The sequence below is a fragment of the Capra hircus genome, chromosome 5, assembly GCF_001704415.2.
Source record: "Capra hircus breed San Clemente chromosome 5, ASM170441v1, whole genome shotgun sequence".
NCBI lineage: Eukaryota > Metazoa > Chordata > Mammalia > Artiodactyla > Bovidae > Capra > Capra hircus.
The window spans coordinates 5,375,768-5,397,691 of NC_030812.1; the positions used below are offsets into that span (position 1 = coordinate 5,375,768).

Sequence of the window (21,924 nt, forward strand, 5' to 3'; positions counted from 1 at the left end):
AAAATGGAATAAAACCATTTTGAAACTGGAGAGATGGCATTGATGAACACTGATATCCCTTGAAATTCCAACTTTATTAAAAAAAAAAATTCCTCTGCAGACCATATTCCCCCGATATAACAAGAAACAGTTCTCTCTCTCTTCACAACAGACAGATCTGTTGTTCTTGGCAATAGCTATTTCCTAAAGGAATGGTTTCGCTGCTACTTTTAAGTTCATTAAAAATGGGATTCTATCTTCAGATTAAAATTTTTTAGTTCAGAAAAAGCTGTGTTCAGATGAGCTATGGGTACAAAAAAAAAAAATCAGTGCAGAATGTCTACTTAAAACAAGCAAAATCATTTTGAAAATAAAGAGGAAAAACAGGTGTTTTCATGGCATTTTTTATAAACTACTGCAATTGGTTAAGGATTTCCAGTAGTTAAAATTTCAGGAGGAATGGATAGTACTATACAAATAACAAAATGTGTTTATAGTCTAAGACCTTAATACTTAAGTTTTTAAAACAGGAGTTCTATCACCTCTAAAAATGAGCCCAATGTAATTTTATTAAAACCAGGAATTCTAAGCTTTCCTATAATTACAACCCAATTAGTCCACTCTGTCCAACCTTTAATATTCATCCCCAAAAGTAACAGTATTTAGCCTGAGGTATTTTGAATGTGGCTCTACAGTCCCTAATTTAATGGCATTTCCCCCCTCTAACAATGGTCTTATTTCCACTTTAGTCCCATGCCATCTATAGTATTTACTACAACATAGTCAAAAATTAAAATAGCTGGAAAAAATCCTAGGACCCCTTGAAACAGCTGCTCATTACCTACTTCTGTTCAAACAGGAGCCACACAAAGATCTGCAAGTGTTGCCTGACTGGATCCAGAATAAAGGGTCTTAAACTTGGTTAACCAGTTTAACTATTCATATCAAGCCTTGGTATAATTAAGATGCTGAATATCACATACTTATGGTACGATAGGTCCAAAGTTTTGAGCTTTTAATGCAACTGAGAAACATTTCATAAAGTTTTTAACTTAATATGCCTTAACACATCTGTGAGGTAGTTAAGTCAACAGTACTACCCATTTTAGTACACAGTAAAACAAAAGGCAAGGGTCAATAACTGACACACGTTAAGCAATAAGAATTGGAATTAACTGTAGAGGCTTGGGGCCTTCAGTCTAGTTATGACCAAAGGAAATGAAATTTAACCTTTCACTTTTTCTATGAAAACCATTAAATCATTTAAGAACTGTCTTTTTTTTTTTTTAATACTTTCTCATTAGTAGATGTAATAGTACCGCTTCCAAATCTGGCCCCCTTTTCTTCAGTAATATGGTAAACTGGGTACATAATTTAAGCTAGGCCTCTGCTTCTACCTGAATTAGTACAAAGTTAAGACATTATCTTTTGAGAACTAAAATTATATGACATTTTTATTTTAGGATGCGAAAACAAAAATGAGCAAACAAACAAACAAAAAACTTGAAATAGGCTTGTCAAATGGTGTAAATTCATCCTTTCCATGGAAGCAGAAGGCAGATCCTACCACAAAGAGAAGATGCTTAATTAATGGAGGTCAAATTTTAAAAGTACAATTGAAATAAAAATAATGAGGCATAACTTCTGAAAATACTAGGTTTTATTCACCTCCCTAAGATAATCAATAACCATACTATTAGTTAATCAGCTTCTCTTATAGTAAATAATGTCACCTGACATACAAAAACCTGTTAATCTAAATTATCAGGTGTAGTCTTACTGGAAATTCTTAACCATATACTTGTCTTGACAAGTTTTGCTTTTCGAACGATGAATTGTCTTAATGCAAGTCATTGTATTACTGTAACAAAGTAATGAAAGGCACAGCTCTTGCAAGCAAACTGAAACCCATTCAACCAGCTGAAAAAATACTTTGGTTCTTCAGGAAAAAACTTAGCAAGACAAAAAAATCGGGTTCATTTCACAGTTCTGTTCACTTTCATAGCTTTAATCTAACAGTTACATGATAAAAATATTCCAAGAAGAACCAAACTATATAGCAACGGACGAACATGCGTGAGAGATTCTGCGCACTCGATGCAGCTGGCAGAAAAACTAGTTAAAATGCTAAGTAGAACAAATCTGGTCTTTAAAATATCAGTTCCTTTCCTTTAAAAAAAACTTCTGAGTCTACCAAGAAAATACAAAAACATAAGGCTGTGAGTAAATAATAGCTGTGTCTAGGCTATTACAGTGCGGGTTATCCTCAGGGCCTCACACATCCTGCTTCACTGCTGCTTGCACTCTGCTGGGTTTTGATCCTTCTGTTAAAGGAAAACAACAGTCAATCTATCTGTTTCTATCTGCTTCAGTTAATTTTTCAATAATAATTATTTTAATTATCACATTATCTCACTGTTCTGTCACAATTTTTGCCGAATTTAAAAAAAGGGATATAGTACTTATAGCAAATTACTCATTCAAATATTACAGTCACAAAAATGCTAGTACAAAGTCCTGATTTTACACTGTAGAATGAATGCCATAAAGTGAAACACATTAAAGTATAATCTTAAAATAGCCAAACAAATTATCTTAAGTCATATTACCAACTGTTTCTGCCTTTCAAAAATACTAATTTCATTCATATTTAGCTGTTAAGACCAATTCAGACATGTCAGAATATTTGACTTTTTAACTACCCTCTCTTACCTGATGAATAGTTAAAGCGTCTTCTGGGTATTTTACAGCATAAGCAAATGAATAAATGCATTAAAGAGAACCTGGAAGTTTCAAGTGAACCCTGGTAAAAACCCAGCATTTTGTAGGAGATACAGTCCTTTCCTAACCCTGATATGACACCTTCCTATGGACAGGAAGCCTAGACTCGGGCATGGAGAAGAGGTGACTGGAGAACCTGAGAGCGCCGCTCCCGTTTCTGTGCACTCCTGCACGCAGAGGACTTAAAACCTGTTCACAAGCGTTCCTTAGGAGAGAAAACATCCTAAACAGCAGCAGCGTAAGTAATTTTGAATGCTTAAAAATGCCCAAGATAAGGCACCATTAAAATAGAATCCTAGGGGTATTTAGGCTGAAACTATGAAAAACCTAAGTTCAGAACCAAAAATAAAAGTTTCTTAGGAAAGGTACATTGAAATTACACGTACTGTGGAAATGCCAGTGAGGAAACATTTATTAAAGACTTTAAGGGCAAAAATAAATTTTATAGTCAGAAACATACCTAACCTGCCTTAAATTTAACAGAAAACAGCACTAATTTTGCTCACCTTTGGGTCATAGTCTGGATCATTTTCCTCATCTCCTTCTTCTTCCCCTTCCTATATTAAAGTTCAAAATGCATCCATGAAGTAGGTACACAGTAGGAAGAAATGGCTCATAATGTAGGGAGAATTTAATACAAATTACTCTACAAGTCAACAGATTTTTCATGATTACAGAGTTTGGTGACAATGCAATTTAATTTGAAAGCTTCTAATATGAAAAATTTCCCAACACAACTTGAGACATCCAGACAGGTTTTATTGAAAAGATTTACTGCAGCCAACGTTGAAAAAGTTTACTGCAGCTTTTGACTTCTTCAAAGAGCTGATAACCCTGCAGCAGAACAGAATTATTTGAAATAAAAAAAGTGTTCTGAGTTTTGCAGTTTATTTATTGAAACCTCATACATACATTGCTTGGATGTAGAATTCTAAAACCACGTTTTTCCAAAAAAAAAAAAAAAAAGTTTTTATCCCATATCATGGAATAATGGATATACCAATGGAATACATGAGTCACTCAATTTGCTTCTCAATGTGTTAAACAGAGAATTATTTGCTCATTTGGTAAACATTACCTCATCCGCTTCTTCACCTTCTTCATCATACTAAAAAAGGGAAAAAAGAGGACGTTTGAATGAAGCTAACATCTGAAAGTAGCATTTACTCAATATCCACCACTGTATCCACTAATGTCTAAAAAAAAAAGGAAGAAATACTTTCGTTTGGCAACTGATTAAAACAAGGACAATAGCTACATGAATCACCCAGCTCAGTGCCATGATCTCAATTTAACAACTTAAAAAATAAAGAACACAGGATAATCGTGGGTAAAGTGTGAGCAGGTAACTATGACTTGTCTGTAAAAAAAAAAGGACCTAAAGCCTATCTGAATGATTGCCACTTAGCAAGAAAGATGTCCAAAATATTGGAGAACAACCTAGTTTTACCTTAAATTGGTCCTTTGTATTTCTATGAATAAAAATCCTATGCTTTCTAATGAAGATTTTTATCAGAATTCAAAAATGTCCAAGGTTATGATTTGTTTGGTCAGAAACATGTAATGGATTTACAACACTAACCCAACATATTGAAGTTTTACTATTTCAAAGTAGCCTTCCTAATAGTAGGAAAATATAAACTACAATAAACCAAACACAGATTCTAAGAGAATCTGTTTAAAACAATTCAAAGAAGTTACTGAGAAGGATGTAAGTAATGAGCCTAATTTTGAATTATTCTGTCTTGCTTTTTAACAGCTCCATCTATTCATTAAACCTCTCACCAATTCTGACCACCACACCCTCACCAAAAGACTTCACTGCAGGATTCAGATTCACTCACATCATCATCATCATCTTCAATAGCTTCTCCAGTAAAGTATAACACTGATCTTGGGATTATACGCTCACGTAAAAAGTGACCAATTTCAAAGTCTGCAGCGAGGATAGCTTCAGAATCATCATCCTGTTAAAGGAAAACAGAAGCACAAAATGCAGTAACTTACTGAATTTGGCATATGTGGGACTGCTCGGTTTAAATCATTCATAGAAACTCAACTTCACTTTTAACATTTAAAAGTAGCTCATGTGTGCATGATCAAATAGTCTTCTACATGTGCCTCAGCTTTACAGGTTTTTAATAAAAAGAAAATGTTAGGAGGTCAGTGTGCCTACTGATCATTGCTTAGTTTCCTCTAGTTTAAAAGTTACAAGAGCAACTTTGCTATACGACGGCAATTTTCAATATTATTGAAAGGAAGGATCTTAGACTCTTATAAATAAAATTAGGTATATGGCACATAATACAGACCAGAGAGGATCACTTCATACTTCCTGAAAGAGACTTATCCAAGCAGCTGGGCAGTGCTAAATGTCACCAAGTCCTACTTGATAAAGACTAAGTCAGTCTCAGATTACTACTTAATGGCAAAAGGCAGCAGAGAAATGCTGCTGACATTATTCACAATTAAAATTATGGATAAGACTAAAGTTCCAATTCTGTGATACTAAACAATGAGTAAATATTCTGTGAAATCCTGAATGTTTATTTTTGATCCATCAACACAATCCCATCTAGTAACAACAACAAAACACCAAAGGGTTAGGGGAGAAGACTTTCAAGGAAAAATTCTAATCACAGACAGAGATGTTCTATCTATAACTACTCAAGACTGTTTTCATCAATACTTGGTAACAGACTTAAGCCAAATTTAAAACATGTCTAGCCTACACTGCATGTATAGGTTTCTTTAAGGCTGTTCCTTATTCCAGACTGTATGCCAAGGACATTTCAGCTATATGATCAACATATATAAAATAACCACATTTCTACTGGAATAATAACCACAGAAAAGAAATCTAAGCAGAATGTGGTTAGTGTTTTCTAAACAGTATAAATGACTTAATACACTCCATTTTCAATAAGGAAGAAAACTTAATAGTTTGAAAACTTGAATCCCTCACATCAGTATTTGCAAGTCTCAAAAGAGAAGAAAATCTTTAGTCTCCCACCATTTCTCAGTGGAAGCAGCAAAAGCATTTTCAATGGAGTAATTTTTCAGACGTGTAAAGGTCCTCTTTTCTGCATTACAACCCTCAGTACAAAATACTAGCGGCCACTTCCCCACTCTTCACATTTGAGAACCAATCTTTTAATTTTATATATAGTAAACAATTCAACAAATAAACAATTCAGCTTACCAGATCTCCACTCTCAGGAACTGCAAAATTGAGAAAAGAAATCCAAATGAGTAGAAGTTAAACAGAGCACATAAGAAAACAACCATAAATACTCAAAGCAAAACACTATTCACCTTCAGGAGGGGCAAAAAAATTAAAGAAAGAGTCATTAGAAACTGTTTTGGTCACAGTACGAACTGTCCCACGTCCCTTGTGTTTCTGCTTCTTCTTAATCGTTTTCAAAGTGACATTCTTCCCTTTTTTCCAATCTATCTGGCACCTTCCAAAACAAAGAGAAAAGAATGTCTATCACAACGCATTTATACTTTCAATTGCTGGAAAGCTGACACTTTTCTAAGTAAATGTTTTGTTTTCCAATTTTAGAGGGGAAATTTGTGCTGCTTTCTGTAGCAGTATAGACAGAAAATTTTAATTTCTCAACAAAATTTTTCAATGTATTTATAATTACCACAAACTCACACTATAATACATTTAAATGTGTACTCCTTTGGAAAAATATCTATTATGGTCCATGGAGAATCCTGCACAAATGGTTAAGCTCTTCTCAGAAAACATTTTACTGAAATATTTGGAGATAAACTAGGTATGTATGTGTGTACCTAGCAGACAGACTAGAAAATAATAAATATCACAAATCGTAAGTTAAACAAAAACAGATGTAGCGCTCTATTAAAGTAGTAAAATGAAACTTACCCTGTACAACCCATAATTTCTGGTCCATCAAAAGAAAAGGGATCAGAATCATCTGGTTCTGATCTCATCCTATATGTCTTTGTCAACACTTCATTTGTGAAATATTCATTGGGTTCAAAGTGAAATTCTAAGACAAAACTCTTAAAAAAAAAAACAACAACATTAAATTAAATTTTTACATGATAAAATTTCAATGCTTTAGTAAATAAAGCTTAATGTATGATTTCTATAAACATAAAATTTTAAGTGACAAAGTCCTATTCTGGGAAAGTCATGTAAATCCAAAATTACCTTAAAAGCAATATATGGCACCAAATAAACTGAGCAAAACTTAGTTCAGCTTATACTGTTTAGTAACATGTTTATGAAATAGGTTAGGTACAGCTGAACAATCTCTCCTTTCTTCCCTCCATCTCCCCAGAGAGGACTTTCAGTCTTAGACTGACAGAGAAAAGGCCCAACCTTAGCAGATGTAATACAAGAACCTACAGCCCACAGAACCTTTGCCCATGCTTTCCATAAACCTGATGGTTTCAGGGAAAAGTTGTTGGCTGATCTTCCATAATGAAGAAGGACGGACGCTCTAACACCTTCTGTTCCATTTACTTTCCAGACACATGTTTAATACAGAATAAGCACTTCCTTATTCATGTTACTTTGCTGTTATCTTTAATACATTTTAAATTCAGTATCAAAAATGGATGATTTTTACAATCAAAGGAGGAAAAGGAATAAATACAGCATCACAACTATCAACATGCGAACTGTAATTCCGACTAACAATTCAAAGTACCAAATATCATTTTCAACTTCTTTTCACTCCCTTGTCTAATTGTTGAATGTCACCTTTCTTTAGAAAGTTCCAGTGATCTACTATGTAAACATCTAATGCTACAAAACTGGAAATATTTCAAGATTCTTTTACCATAGGTTGACCAGCATCTGAGAACTTCACTTTAATATCTTTCAAGTGCTTCAGAATAGGCTCATCATGTTCCTTTAAATTAAAAAAAAAAAAAAAGATCAAAACGAGTATCTAAATGGCATTTTAAGACTAGTGTTCTATTGGACAATATGCATTTAACGAACTGAGACATTTTATTGAAGTTTTATGTATAATTTTGAACCTTAAGATTTACTCTCCAGGTTATGCCTTATATGAAGCTAGTTTAAAAATGTTTCCTGATCATAACTGTTACCATTTCCAGCTGGTTCTTGTTCCTTTACTACTTTGCTAAAAAACAGAAATGCAATAAGCTGTCATTGTTTTGAGATAATTTCTTTTTCTTGACATTAACTTCCAACAATCACAACATGAGATAACAAGTAATAATGCAGATGAAAGTGGCCCAAGAAATGATTCAGATTAGGAGAGGCAAAGTTTCCCAAAGGTAACAAAGGACAATTATTAAAACAGGTAAGTAAAGAACCTGCTTATCAATGCAGGAGACACAAGAAGACTAAGGTTCAAGCCCTGGATCCGGAAGAATTCCCTGGAGCTGGGAAAGGTAATCCGCTCCAGTATTCTTGCCTGGAAAATTCCATGGACAGAGGAACCTGGTGGGCTATGGGGTCCCAATGACTCTAATATACTGGGCATGCATCCACCCACACACACACACGTATGTTTACAGTGTTCTTTGACAATGCAAATATTCCTTGGAATAGCTTCAGACTGAAAAAGGTCTCTCTGGTCAGACAATCAAAACAACCCACCATAACCTCCATACTCTGCCATCTAAAACCAAAAGGCACAGGGCTATGTGAGAATTACAATGAAATGACCAATTATGTAAGAAACTATTTCATTACTTAATTTTTGGAAATGAATTATAATTTATTCGATTACATTAATCAAAGCTGCAATTCCCCGTCTACCAACAACAGCTCTTTCAAAAGAAAGCTATCATGGAAATTCCCTTGCAGTCCAGTGGTTAGGTTTCTGTGCCTCCACTGTCAAGGGCCCAGGTTTGATCCCTCATCGGGGAACTAAGATTCCCATAAGCCTTGGAGCCCTCTTTTCCCCTCAAAGGCAATCATTCTATAAAAGTCAACAATACAGAGACCAGTCATCACAGTCATTTAAATTCCACAGGTTTACTCTTTGAGGTAAACTGGTGTTTTATGAATAAAATTACCTGAACCATATCACTGAGCAAGTCAACATTCTTAAAAACGGTCAGCCAAAACTCAGGAATTCCCTTGGGATCTTCTTTTTCTTCATCCTTTTTCTCATCTTCAATCTTGGCCTTTTCTTTTAGCTCCTCCTTAATAAAAGAGCATTAATGAATGCTGGATACCTAGATTAGACATCTTGATAAAAATGTTTTACATTCAGGACCCAACAAACCTTCAACTAATTCTAACATTCAGCCAAAGAAATTCTAGTCTAATTGTGTAAACACTGCTGTTACCCACAGCAAACCTTTACTTCTATAAATATTTACTATACCATATTCCTCCCAAAAGAAAGCTACTAGGACCCATGAGATGTAGAGAAAAAAATTTTAGCTTCACGGAAAAAAAAAAAAAAAAAAGACTTAAGCATAGTAAAGAGAAAAAGCAAAAAAACATAAACCTTGTTTACTGCCTCACTCACTGGTTTTCTAAATTAAAATATATTCTCTTAATCAAGGTTAAAATATGAACACTGGAGAAATGCGATCACGTAACAGGGCACTGGATCTATGTCACAGTTCTGCCATCTATAAAGGTGGGCAGGTCACTTAGAAGCCTTCACCTCCACTCAAAAAACAGGAACAATCCTTTCGTATGTCATAAGGAAGTTCAAAGTAAAAGTTTATATAAATCTATAAACTTTAAGTACTATAAAAATACAAGGAAAAAGTAAATTTGGGTATAGACAGTGCCAGGCTAACAGTGGCTCATCTGCACTCATATCCATCTCACAATAAAAGAGATATTTCCAAAGTATAAAAACACACTAAAGATAATACCAACCGAAATTTCATCTTCCTCATCTGGTTTCCATTCACATTCTTCTTCTGTAGGTTCATAAATGGCATTAATGATCTCAAATCGCTGAAATGATTAAAAAAAACAAACTGCATAAAACTCTGGCATCCAAGCTAAAAATTGTCTCTCATTAACACTCATAGATTTAATGACTTCATACCACAAGCTGAATTGTTATTACTGATAGTTTCCCCAAATATCTTTAATAACCATTTTGCTAAGAGGTCAAACAAAAGTTTGTCTATATTTTCAAAGCTTTATTATCTACTTGAACTTAAGATAAAAAGTATTAGAAAGCATTACCTTATCAAACAGAGGCTGATAAAGAACAGCGTACTTCCTTTCAAGATCATGAACTTCCTCATAGAATCTGGCTTCTATCTGTGCGCATTTGACTTGAAGGTTTTTGAGAGCGTTCACTCGTCTTTTAACTACCCTAGGCAAGCTGACAGGTGAGAAAATACCAGTTATACAGCATCACAGGAAAACACAAGCCACTTCTGTCATATTGAAACTGAAGCATGAAAGTTAGTGAATGACGTTCACAGTTAGCAACATGCATGCGCACTCATGTCCAATTCTTTGCAACCCCATGGGCTGCAGCCTGCCAGGCTCCTCTGCCCGCGGGACGGACTCTCCTGCAAAAATACTGGAATGGGTTGTCATTTCCTCCTCTGGGGAATCTTCCCAGCTCAGGGATCGACCCAGGTCTCCTGAATGGGCAGGCAGATTCTTTACCACCAAGCCACCTGGGAAGCCTTTAGTGAATGACAGGTTTCCTCTTTGAAGCAAAAGGTACATTCAAATACAGACCTCATGACCATTAAGCATTTCAAAAGAGCAAATTTAACCAGGTAGCAAATTTAAACTGATAAGAAAATGTAAACTGTATCACAAATCCTAAATCTTTCATTGTAATCAAACCTTAGCACTGAGCTTGTCAGTGCTGGTATCTTAGGTGTGAAACAGTCTATCTCATACAGTTAAAAAGTCATGAACTGACTATCCTGATAACCTGAATTATTTTTTTTTAAATATGAACAACTGAGGGAATTCCCTGGCAGTCCAGTGGTTAGGACTCTGAGCTTCCACTGCAGGGGACACAGGTTCGATCCCTGGTCAGGGAACTAAGATGCCACAAGGCATGCCAAAATCACTGAATAAACACAAATAAAATATGTACAGTTGACCCTTGAACACAGGTTTGAATCACTTATATGCAGACATTTTTCAATAGTAAATACTACAGTACTATACAGTGTGTGGCTGGTTGAATCCGTGGAGATGGAGGAATCCGATACAAAGGGCGACTCTTTATATACTGTTATACACTACGTATAAAGTTATAGACTGATTAGTTCCTTATTCAAGGGTCAACTGCATATCTCACCTGTGTCTATTATTATTAGGGGAAAGGAGGGGACCATATCTCTTTCTGGAGAAAGAATAGTATCCTACAGCATTATTTTTTTTCTAGTCTCAATATTTAATTTGGAATTTGAGATTACATTAAATAAGTACATAGTATTTTATGAAGAGGGGAGGGGGATTTTTAAAATAACAGCTTTCCTGAAGTATGATTGATATGATCCACTATGGGACATTTTTTTCCCTTAAACAATACACACACCTAGTTTATGAGCCCCTCAAAAAATTACTAAACTTACAAATGCCTCTAACACCCAAAAAACATTCACTCAGGCAGTTTGTACAACCCATCCAAAATCCAGATTAGAATTTCCTGCCATAACGAATGGACCTAGAGATTGACATACTGGGTGAAGTAAGTCAAACAGAAGAGGAAATATTGTATGACATCCCTTATAGTCGAATCTAAAAAGAAATGATACATATGAACTTATTTACAGAACAGAGTCACAGAGAATGAACTTATGGTTGTCAGGGAGGAAGGAAAATATGAGGGGAAAGGACAGTTAGCAAGTTTGGGATCGACACGTACATACAGCTAGATTTAAAATGGATAGCCAACAAGGATCTACTCTTATCACAGGGAACTCTGTTCAATGTTATGTGGAGCCTGGATGAGAGAACTTGGGAGAGAATGGATACATGTATATGTATGGCTGAGTCCCCTGGCTGTCCACCTGACAGTGTCACAGCACAATCAACAATTCTCCAATAAAAAAATCAAAGGCTAAAAAAAAATTTCCTGCCATAGACATATTGTTGTAATCAAATTAATTCTCTTATTTAGCCACTTAAGGTAAGTAAAGCAAACAAAAAACAAAAACCTGAAGTATCAAGTTTTACTTCTTACAACTGAAAGTAAAATGTTCTGTCAAGACGGTCAAAGAACTTGATCACTTAGCTTTACCCTCAACTTCACATGTCCAAAAAAAAACCCAACCAACCCAAGAAACTTTATGGAAACAAGAAGGCTCCATGGCTCTGTATCTCTCTGATAAACACACACACACATGCACGCGCACACACACACCGTGAGCAAATTGAGACACACACACACACACACACCACTCCCCCACCCCAAGACCAAATTCTGAGTAAGACCGCAGGCTGCCTTTAACTAGTACAGGCAGGGTGAGCGGGCTGCAACTTCAAAGGCAGGGATGGGTGGTGGTGATAACCAGAGTATGAAACGGTGAGGTCAAGTTGGAAGAAAGCTTTTGTGCAGAAAAGCTTTTAAGTTCTACATCTGCTTTCAACACTCATTGCCTGTCCCCTTCACCCTTCACAGAGCCCAGTACTCAGGATAACACAAAGAGCTGACCAAAGCTGGACGGGCACAGAGCCGTAAGCACTCACTCTTGCCCCTACTCCAATCCAGGAGCAACGATTACAACCAAAGCAGACCGCTTCCTCCGAAGAAAACTGTCTGCAATTGCCAGCCCACAAGTCTGAGGGGACGGGAGCTCTCCTCAGGCTCATCCTGCCCCCCCCCCCCCCCCCCGTCTCTCTAAACCCCATGAGGCTGAGGTGACGGGAGCTCTCCTCAGGCCCATCCTGCCCCTCTCTCTCTAAACCCCATGAGACTGAGGTAACGGGAACTCTCCTCAGGCTTACCCTGCCCCCACCCCCACCCCCAGGAGACTGAGGTGACAGGTGCTCTCCTCAGGCTCATTCTGCACCCCCCCCAAACCCCATGAGGCTGAGGTGACGGGAGCTCTCCTCAGGCTCATCCTGCCCCCCCTCTCTCTAAACTCCATGAGGCTGAGGTGACGGCTCTCCTCAGGCTCATCCTGTCCCCCCTCTCTCTAAACTCCATGAGGCTGAGGTGACAGGGCTCTCCTCAGGCTCATCCTGTCCCTCTCTCTCTAAACCCCAGGAGGCTGAGGTGACTGGGCTCTCCTCAGGTTCATCCTGCCCTCTCTCTAAACCCCATGAGACTGAGGTGACTGGGCTCTCCTCAGGTTCATCCTCGCCCCTCTCTCTAAACCCCATGAGACTGTCAAAACTGAAGTCTAACTGCCATCCCTCCCTTGATACTCACAGGAGTAACTGATATCGCTCAGTAAGCCACAGAAACAGAATAACTAGACGGTTCCAGAGTACTACGAAAGAATGAAATATTTAGCATCTGAAGCATTATTAGACAGATGAAGGATTTAAACAAGAATGTAAATATATATTTAAAGGGATGAAGGAGGATAGATACTATGAAACAAGACCAAGAACTCTAAAACAAGGTGGGAATACTAAGTATTAGAAATACAGTAACTAGAACAACGAACAAATAAGATAAACAACAGAGGTTCAACTGAAGAAAAAAAATCCATGAGGTTTAAAAGCTCTCAGACAGGCAGTAGTAAGGACAAAAAAGCTGTAAGATATGAAGACATGGATGATAAATTTTAACAGCTGAAAAAGAGAAGGAAGGTGGATTATCTGAAGCAATGAGTATAATAAATTTCTCAGAGTGAAAGAAATATGAAAATCCTTCCTTACTCAAAGCACTGAGACGTTACTGAGACGTATAACTATCAAAGACAAAAGTAAATTCTAAAGGTGTTAATGAAAAAAGCAAATAACCTATAAAGGAAAAGGAATCAAAGTGACATCAAGCTTCAAAGGAAACACAAGAATATACAATAATGAAGAAAAAAAATGAAGTTAAATCTTTAAGATATTTAAGACTTTGAACCTAAAATTTTCAGATATGAAGACCAAGTAAAATTTCAGATATGAAGGTAAAATAAAAATTGCCTATGAGGCTTCCAGAAATATGCCACACTCGTATTCATTAAAAATAATTTTGAGGAAGTAAAAAAAAAATCCAGATGTCACATAAGGTATGGGTGAATTAAAAATTGGTAAAATTTACTGTTGCCTAGAAGGAAAAAAAACAGAAGCCCACAGGAAGTACATTATCAGTGAATTTAAGAGATCAATAAAGGTAAATAAAGCTATTAGATTAAAAGCTATTTTACTATAATGAGAGGCAAATTAAGTGAATGAAGATTTTTTACACATCTATCCCCAAAACTGATAAAGCAATTAATCAATAAGAATCTGAACAGTACAACTAATATGCCTAAGCTATTGACTTCGGCATATAGATCTCCACTTAACATACCTGTAACATTTATAAAAAGTTTTATAGCTGTTGAAGGTTTTTTGAACTAAACATGCAATCAAGAAACTGGAAAGAGGAATAGAGCAAACCCAAATAAGGAAATAACGTTAAAGGCAAGGGGGAAAAAAAGCAGCAATAACAAAAATACATGAAAATGGAAAATCAAAGGCTGTCCTTTAAACATTAAGATTGAGACAACTGACAAAACTAATGAAGATACAGAGTACAGAATATGGAAGGGACAATTAGATTTTCTAAAAGTATGAACTATATACTAATAAATTTGACACCTAGATAAAATGCATATTTTTAGAAAATAAAATTCCACAATTGACAAGAGAAATTGAAGACATTAGTTTACCAGCACACGTAAGCTCTTTTCACTAGTGAATAAGGTAACTACCTATAAGTAACTACCTACCCTAAGTAACTACCCAACTCATATTTCTAAAAGTATATATTTAATATAATTAGTAAATTCAAAGAAAAGGTCAAAAGATCATCAGAATCTATAAAGGACAAAAAGACCATTAAAAAATCACCAAGACACCAAATTAGTGAAGAGATTATATATTCAATTCTGGTAAAGATTAGAATGCTCATTTTGATGCTAATGCTTAACACAATATTGAAAGTCCTGGCCAATGTTATCAAGAAAGAAAAATTACCATGGAGTGTGATATAATGTGGAAGATGAGAATTAAAACTGCCATTGTTTACAGATGAGACTTTGGGGCTATGGGAAAAATAAAACAAACTACTATACAACAACCACAGCAAGGTTTCTGGACACAAAATCAACTTTAATACTAATCAACAGCACTCCTTTATCATGAACAACTCAAATGGCAGCCCACTCCAGAATTCTTGTGACCAGCCTAAGGGACTACAGTGCATGGGGTCATGAAGAGTTGGCTATGACTCAGCAACTAAGCACAGTACATATACATATACACTGAATAATAAAACTAAGAGTCAGAAAAATAAAAAAAAAAAGTCAAACAGAAAATACAGTAAAAAATAAAATAACAGTCACAATAACATACAAATTAACTAAGAACACTTTGTAATAAAATACGGACTACGATCTGAATAAATACAAGGACATGGATGAGACAATTTAATACCAAAAAGATAGTGGAATTCCTATCAAAATTTTAGTTGCTTTATTGTGGGGGTTCTGTTTGTTTTTTTAAGAAAACCCTAATAAACTCACCCTCAACCATACATGGGATAATGGGCTACAGACGGTAAGATCAATCCAAGAGTGTGTTCCATGACGGGTGAGAGATGGTAGGAGAAAGCAACTCACTGTCAGATGTGAAGACACACTCCACAGCCCTGTCAGTAAGGGGGACAACGGCAAAACAACAGGCAAAGAGACGACGAGGAGTGCAGCTGAGAGATAAGGAGAGAGCGCTTGTAAGCGGGCACTTATGAGAGGCATTTATAAGAGTCTGATTCGTAATAAAGGTGGTTAGCAGAAATGAATGGGGAAAAAGGAACCGTGGAGTGAAGCGTTATAAAGCCTTACTAAGAAATAGAAAGGTGATCTCCAGAAGGATTCATGGTCTGAAGGTAAAAGATAAAACTAATCAAGTCAATAAGAAATGTAGGAGCAAGGAAAAGACATCTTCAAAAGAACAAGACATAGGTAAAAAATTTAATGAACATAAAAATTAGGGATTTAATGGAGGAAACCATGGACAAAATTAATAGAAAGGACACAAAAAATTAGTTATGAAGTCTAAAACTGAGAAAGGATTAAAATCTAGAACACATTAAGAACTCCTACAAAACAAAAAAGACAGTAAACCCCCAAAAGTGAATGGGCCAAAGGGTACATACAAATGAGCAACCTAAAAGGCTCACTCCCAATTATCATGCAAAGAAAGTCAACTCATTAAAAATCAGAAAATACAAACAAAACAAAAGGAGCCTGCATCTCTTAGGCTGGTAAAGACAAAAACTATAAGGCTGAATGATGCCAACTGCTGGCAAGGACACAAGGCTAAATCAACCTTCACATATTCTGGAAGTACCGAAGGCTTGCATATCCCGTAACTATAAACCCCACCGGGAAGTACATACACCAGAGAAACTCTCACACAGCCCCTTAACAGGACAGGCACCAGGATGACCATCACAATGGAATTTGTGTTGATGGAGCTCGGCGACAACCCAGACGGCCGTCAAAGAAAAAGCATACAGTGAAGCATGGTGGACGCACATCACAGAGAGCAAGGGAACACAGAGAAACCACTGACTAGAGACACATACAGACAGCAACGTGGGCAGATCGTAAAATCAAAGTTGTGTGAAAAAGAATAAGATATTTGGGTTATCACTATGACTTTTATCACCAATGAAATAAATAAGAAATCTGTATTTCTTCTAATTCTCTGCATTTCTAACAAATCTCTAAACAAATCTCAGGGATGATTTAAGATTCATATACTTCCTATGGAGATGAACCAAAATAAACTTTAAAAGACCAACTCTAAATTGGTACTTAGCAAAATTTTAAACCCCTGATAATCCTATGATGAACATTCGCTTTTCCACTGTGACATACATTAAGTCCCAGATGACCTTAAAAAATATTCACCTGCAACGCTGATTACAGAAAGACAGACTATGAAAAAGAAGAACGTGTACCTTTCAATGTATCCTGTTGGTGTTTCTACCAGACCATCAAGTCTTTCTTGAAGGGCTGCAAGAATCTGAGGATTTTGCATCATCTGAACAGTCAGCTGACGCGCTTTAAAAAAAAAAAACAAAAGGGCATCGAAAGAAGGATTTTATGAACATGTATTATGCTATTTTATTAGGGCAATCTAATCATGAACCTTTCCTGACTAGCCCATAAATCGCTGGTATAAGTACAGACGAATAGCAAGCTAAGGAAAATTCACTCTAGGAAAACCTAGCGTATAGAAAAAGTTCAGGTTCCTAAAGACTGTCTAAGGCACACCACTTCTTAAGGCCACTGCCACAACTATTATGAACACTATCCTTTATCTTCCTATGTGTTTTACCCACCTTGTGTTTTGAACCCACCTTGTATTTTGAGAAGTTCAAAGATTCATCCCGATGCCTATCTGTACCCTTTGAAGTCAAACAACACATAAGAAAACTGCAAAAATAGCAACACTTTCAAGCCTGGGAGAAAGACGGTCAAATGAATGACCTGAATGATTCTTTGAGCTTGTGCAATGTGTTATGTGCATCTGAACAAAGTTAACAGTGACAGTCAAAGGCTGTAACTAAAGCCAAACAACATTTGGTTATTAACGGCCTCTCAAAATTATACTCTATCCAAAAATAAGCTAGATTTGTGCAAAACAAACTACCCTGCTATCTTATCTGCTCTGTCAATACAGACTTTATCAAAAAATTGCATTAATTTCCCAGTTTATGTCTTTAAAGATAAATTTATTTCTAATAGTAATTTGATTCTTGGATGACATACAGTTGTGATAACCAACATACTTTTAGAAGTACCAATACTGGCCATAATGATACAGTCCTGTATCATTAGTTCAGTAGTCTTTTCACAATAAAACCTCATTCTGGCCTAAAAACCGAAGTCAAGTCATCTGGTACCTTGATATTCTTGGCCCCTTTAAGCAGTGCAATTCCCCCACTAACCATTATTGCCCCTTTTAAAAATAAACTGCTAAAGAAAATACTGAGTGACTTTTGTCTACATTTAATAAATGTTCTTTTTTTGGTTGGTTAGAATGGATTAAAAACAGACAGACAGACATACCACATATTTCCTACATGTTAAACATTTTCAAGTCCAGGCTAATGTTTAGAAGCACCACTACCAACAACTCCTACCACTACCTAAGACACTTGTAAATTCAGGTAAAACTCATAGGGAAATGCCTGACAAGACATGATGTCAAACCAGCAGCAGAGGGCACAGTGACCGCTGATGGGTCACCAGACCCACACCTTCCTCCCTTCCTCCGCCTCCATCTCCACCTCCACCTTCCTTTCTATTTCTCCCTCCCCATTCCAAACACATTCACACGAAAACCTGCTGCTGTGGGTGTGGCTAGTCAGAAAAGTGGACAGGTATTCAAAAAGAGAATGCTGTTTATTACTGTCCTCCAGAAGACGTGAGCCAGCAATCACTGGCTCCTGAAGTAATGTAAAATAATACCTTTGATTTTTGTTTCTTCACCAGTTTCTTCTTCTTCTACTTCTTCAACATCATCCAAATCTTGATCAAGTTCAGACTGTTCTTTGCTACAATATTATAGTATCACACCAAGGTTCAAATGTACCAATTACCCAAAAAACAAAAAAAAATTATAGAAAACTTCAATTCATTTTCTATGTTAATATGCCTCTTTCAAAAATACGAAATAGCAAATCTAAAAGATAATTCAGTTTTCCAACTTCATATGTAAATAAGTACAAATTGGAAGTACTTAAATTTTCATTCAAAAGCTTTTCAAATATAAAGTTTATACTTGAAGCTAAAAATATGGTTTGATGGGTTGTGATTCAGAGAATATAACATCAGAAAGTATGTGCTTCCAACTCAATATCTACTGATTTCACTCCTCCTACTTGATTTTATATGCGATAATACATCAATCAACAAGTCTACATATTCCAGCCTACCTTTCAGCTAGATATGGCTATATAACCAAATTCTGGCCGTGGGATAAAAAGGAGACGCAATGCGAATTCTGCCATCCTCCTTAATAGGATGGTAAACAGCTGGAGGCTTTTTTGGTATTGCTCTCTCCCTACAACAGGGATATGATGGCTAGTTCCAGCAGCCATGTAGGACCACGAGGCATCCTGGAGAAGTCTCCAGCTAAGAATAAATAAAGGAGTCTGGGAAAACAGAAGGCTCCTGAATCTCTCTTAGCTGTAGAAACACCACATAAGCCTGTACCTATCTTTGGACTTTCCTTTTTCTTTACTTCATAGTGGAGATGGGGAAGGACAGTAAAAGTTAACGGGAAGACCTGAGTCCACTTCATGCTCAGAGTAAAACTAGGAGAAAGTAACAATATCCTTCCAATCTCATCTTAAAAATCTAGTTTTTGAACATGATATTACAATCAGTATTAAAACAGGGATATCTAAGTCAGTATAAAGATCATCATACAATTCCTTATGTAATTCTACATTTTAGTATTTGGTTTAGAAAATTAGGTACTTTCATATCTTGAAAAAGCATTTGAAAACTTAATTTTCATATAGGAACAAATACCACCTAATTTTCATACAGTAACAACTACTGAAAAGGTCAACTGTATTCTACAGAAATTTGTTTCTGTCAACTAAGGGGGGAAAAAGCAGTCTTCCCATCAGAAGCAACACAGATTATTCTGGGAGTATCTTTTATTATAAAATTAAGCATATTTAGAGCTAAGGTCACTAACTAAAGATAATATGGAACAGTTCTCCCCCCAGGTGTCATCTCATTCAATCACTTATTGAACATCTAAACCTTAAAGCTTTAAAACAAGAGTCCACAAACTGCCATATGGCAAAATTCAGCCCATTTCTATTCTTTAAATGAAGTTTTACTGGAACACAGCCACATTATTTACTGGCTATGGTTTCTTTCGTACAGCAGAACTTCCCTGGTGGCACTATAACAGAGCTGAATAGCTGTAACACAGACCACATGGCCCAAAATGCCAAAAATATTTATGATCAGATCCTTTAGAATCTGCTGACTCCTGCTTTGAAGAGCAAGGATCCTCTCTCCTCCTACCCTGCTAAGAGCTCACAGGCATCCACAGTAAATAATGGAGTGGGAGGGGGTAGGGCAGAACCAAGCCATCACAACCAATGTATTTCTTTTTTCATTGAAACAAAATGAAGGCTAGATGGCAGACTGCACATACTCATCTGATCTTAATCCTTCTAAAATCTCCACTAAGTTATGAGAAAGAAGTTTTAAAACAAATACTGAAGGACAGGGAAATAAGAGCCAACAAATTCACTGAGAACTGAAATCTAAGTCCGTAGTGGCAGAGCTGAGAACCAGCCTAAAGTGTCTTTAAAAATATACAACTAGAACTAGGGCTTGGTGGTGAAGGTGAGTAAAATAGGGAGGATAAGCAAAAACTGATAAAACAGTTAAATCTTAGGATGCTCTCTCTCTCTAGCAGAATAGGTTCTGCTTTGGAAAGGGAAGTGAGAGCTCCGACTAGAGGACCACAGAGAGCATACTAGAATCCAAATACAGACATTCTTCCCTAGCTGCCCTCTCCCAAGTTAGCCCCCTAAACACTCTTCACTGGCCATGTGACCAGCCCAGGAAAAAAGTATCATTCTAACACTGGGGATTCTCACAACAAATACCCACCCTAATGGGTATTAAATTGATTAAATACCAAATTGGTAAGTCCTTCCCTCCCCAACACTCAAACTCTCCAATTAACTTTAAAAAAAAATAATCCTTCAACTATGCATTCCCCCCACCCAAACCTTAATGAGCAAACAAGTATTACTTCCTATCTGAGGAAAGCCTCCTACACTGAGACCAAAACAGAGGGAAGGAAGACTTAGGGCTGAACAGACAATACAAGGGACTGACCGTCCAGAAAAAAGACAGAATCAGTGGAATGAGAGCAAGACGCTACAAAAAGAGGAACAGAGAACAAAGGAATGTTTGAAAACTGAAATAATAGAAATTTAGAAACTCAACACAAGAGTTAAAAGATAGTTTCTTCTGCTTTACCCAGAAAGAAGAGCAAAGAGACAAAGACAGAAACTAGAGCAAAAAGCAGCGGCCCAACATGTAACAGAAGTTCCAGGAACAGCAAATAGGAAGGAGACATTCAACAGAGGAAGTCAAGAATATCCCCAGAGCTGACAGAGAGGGCCCCCCCGACCGTGTGCCTAGCACAAGAGAGAAACACAAAAACCTAACCATGTAAAAATTGTGAACTCTTGAACCCTAAGTAGCTTCCATAGATAGATATAAATGTCTGTATTTATTCAAAAGTGTCACATGCAAGTGATTAAGAATTATGACAACTTTGAAATTCAACACTAGAAGCATCCTGACAATGGAGCAATGCCTTCAAAATTCTAAAGAAAGTGATTCCCAAATTAGAACGCTATATCCAAACTATCAAGCAGAAGGGCAAAACCGTCATTTTCAGTCATGCCATCTCAGAACAATTCACTTCCCTTGGACTTCCAAGAAGGTGCTAAACCAAAAGTACAAAAAAAGAAAACATGGGATATAGCAAACTCCAGAGAGGAGAAAAAGAAACCCCAGGAAGATAAAATAAATCCACAATGACAACTGTGAAGCCAAAGTCAGGCAATCCACACCATGGCAGTGTGACTCAGGAGACCATCATTTTGAGAGCCATTATCACTGACACCCATACTTCTCCTTTTAATGAAGACAGTGTGCATGGGAGGACTGGCCAGATTCTTAGAAGTACTTGAACGTGCTGCCCTTGTTAATCAAGTTTCCTGCCCTCCCACCTCCATGCTCTGCTGCCTACAACAGCTGTGGATAATCCCATTATAACCCTTCATCCTGAAAGGCTGTTTTACCTACTCCTTTGAGTTGGCAGACTACCATGGAATTACAAACAGCAAGAGATAGTGCGGCTCATCCCACTCTCCTTGACCATACTTCCGCAAGACATCCTTCCACACTACAAGCCGGCCAGATGCCGACATCAATAAACCTGTTTCCAGGACGTATGGCCTTGCCCAGTGACTTCTTCAAAATAAG

General features: G+C 36.7%; 1 protein-coding gene across 7 annotated transcripts in view; it reads right to left on the reverse strand.

Moving 5' to 3' along the window:
• Positions 1 to 21,924, reverse strand: part of NAP1L1 (nucleosome assembly protein 1 like 1) — a 37,941-nt gene continuing 16,017 nt past the window's right edge. For 3 of the 7 annotated variants that reach the window (XM_018047570.1, XM_018047571.1, XM_018047572.1), the window contains 14 exons: positions 18,358 to 18,443; positions 16,842 to 16,944; positions 9,935 to 10,076; positions 9,617 to 9,697; positions 8,794 to 8,922; positions 7,581 to 7,652; positions 6,656 to 6,795; positions 6,076 to 6,221; positions 5,963 to 5,982; positions 4,605 to 4,727; positions 3,839 to 3,868; positions 3,267 to 3,317; positions 2,232 to 2,303; positions 1 to 1,542 (listed from right to left, as the gene is read on the reverse strand). In XM_018047570.1, coding sequence (XP_017903059.1) covers positions 2,268 to 2,303; positions 3,267 to 3,317; positions 3,839 to 3,868; positions 4,605 to 4,727; positions 5,963 to 5,982; positions 6,076 to 6,221; positions 6,656 to 6,795; positions 7,581 to 7,652; positions 8,794 to 8,922; positions 9,617 to 9,697; positions 9,935 to 10,076; positions 16,842 to 16,944; positions 18,358 to 18,443 — 1,159 coding nt within the window. In that variant the 3' untranslated portion in view covers positions 1 to 1,542; positions 2,232 to 2,267. Of the gene's footprint in view, positions 1,543 to 2,231; positions 2,304 to 3,266; positions 3,318 to 3,498; positions 3,595 to 3,838; positions 3,869 to 4,604; positions 4,728 to 5,962; positions 5,983 to 6,075; positions 6,222 to 6,655; positions 6,796 to 7,580; positions 7,653 to 8,793; positions 8,923 to 9,616; positions 9,698 to 9,934; positions 10,077 to 16,841; positions 16,945 to 18,357; positions 18,444 to 21,924 lie in introns of those variants that run through there. The other 4 variants (XM_018047574.1, XM_018047575.1, XM_018047576.1 and 1 more) reach the window with 2 other exon arrangements.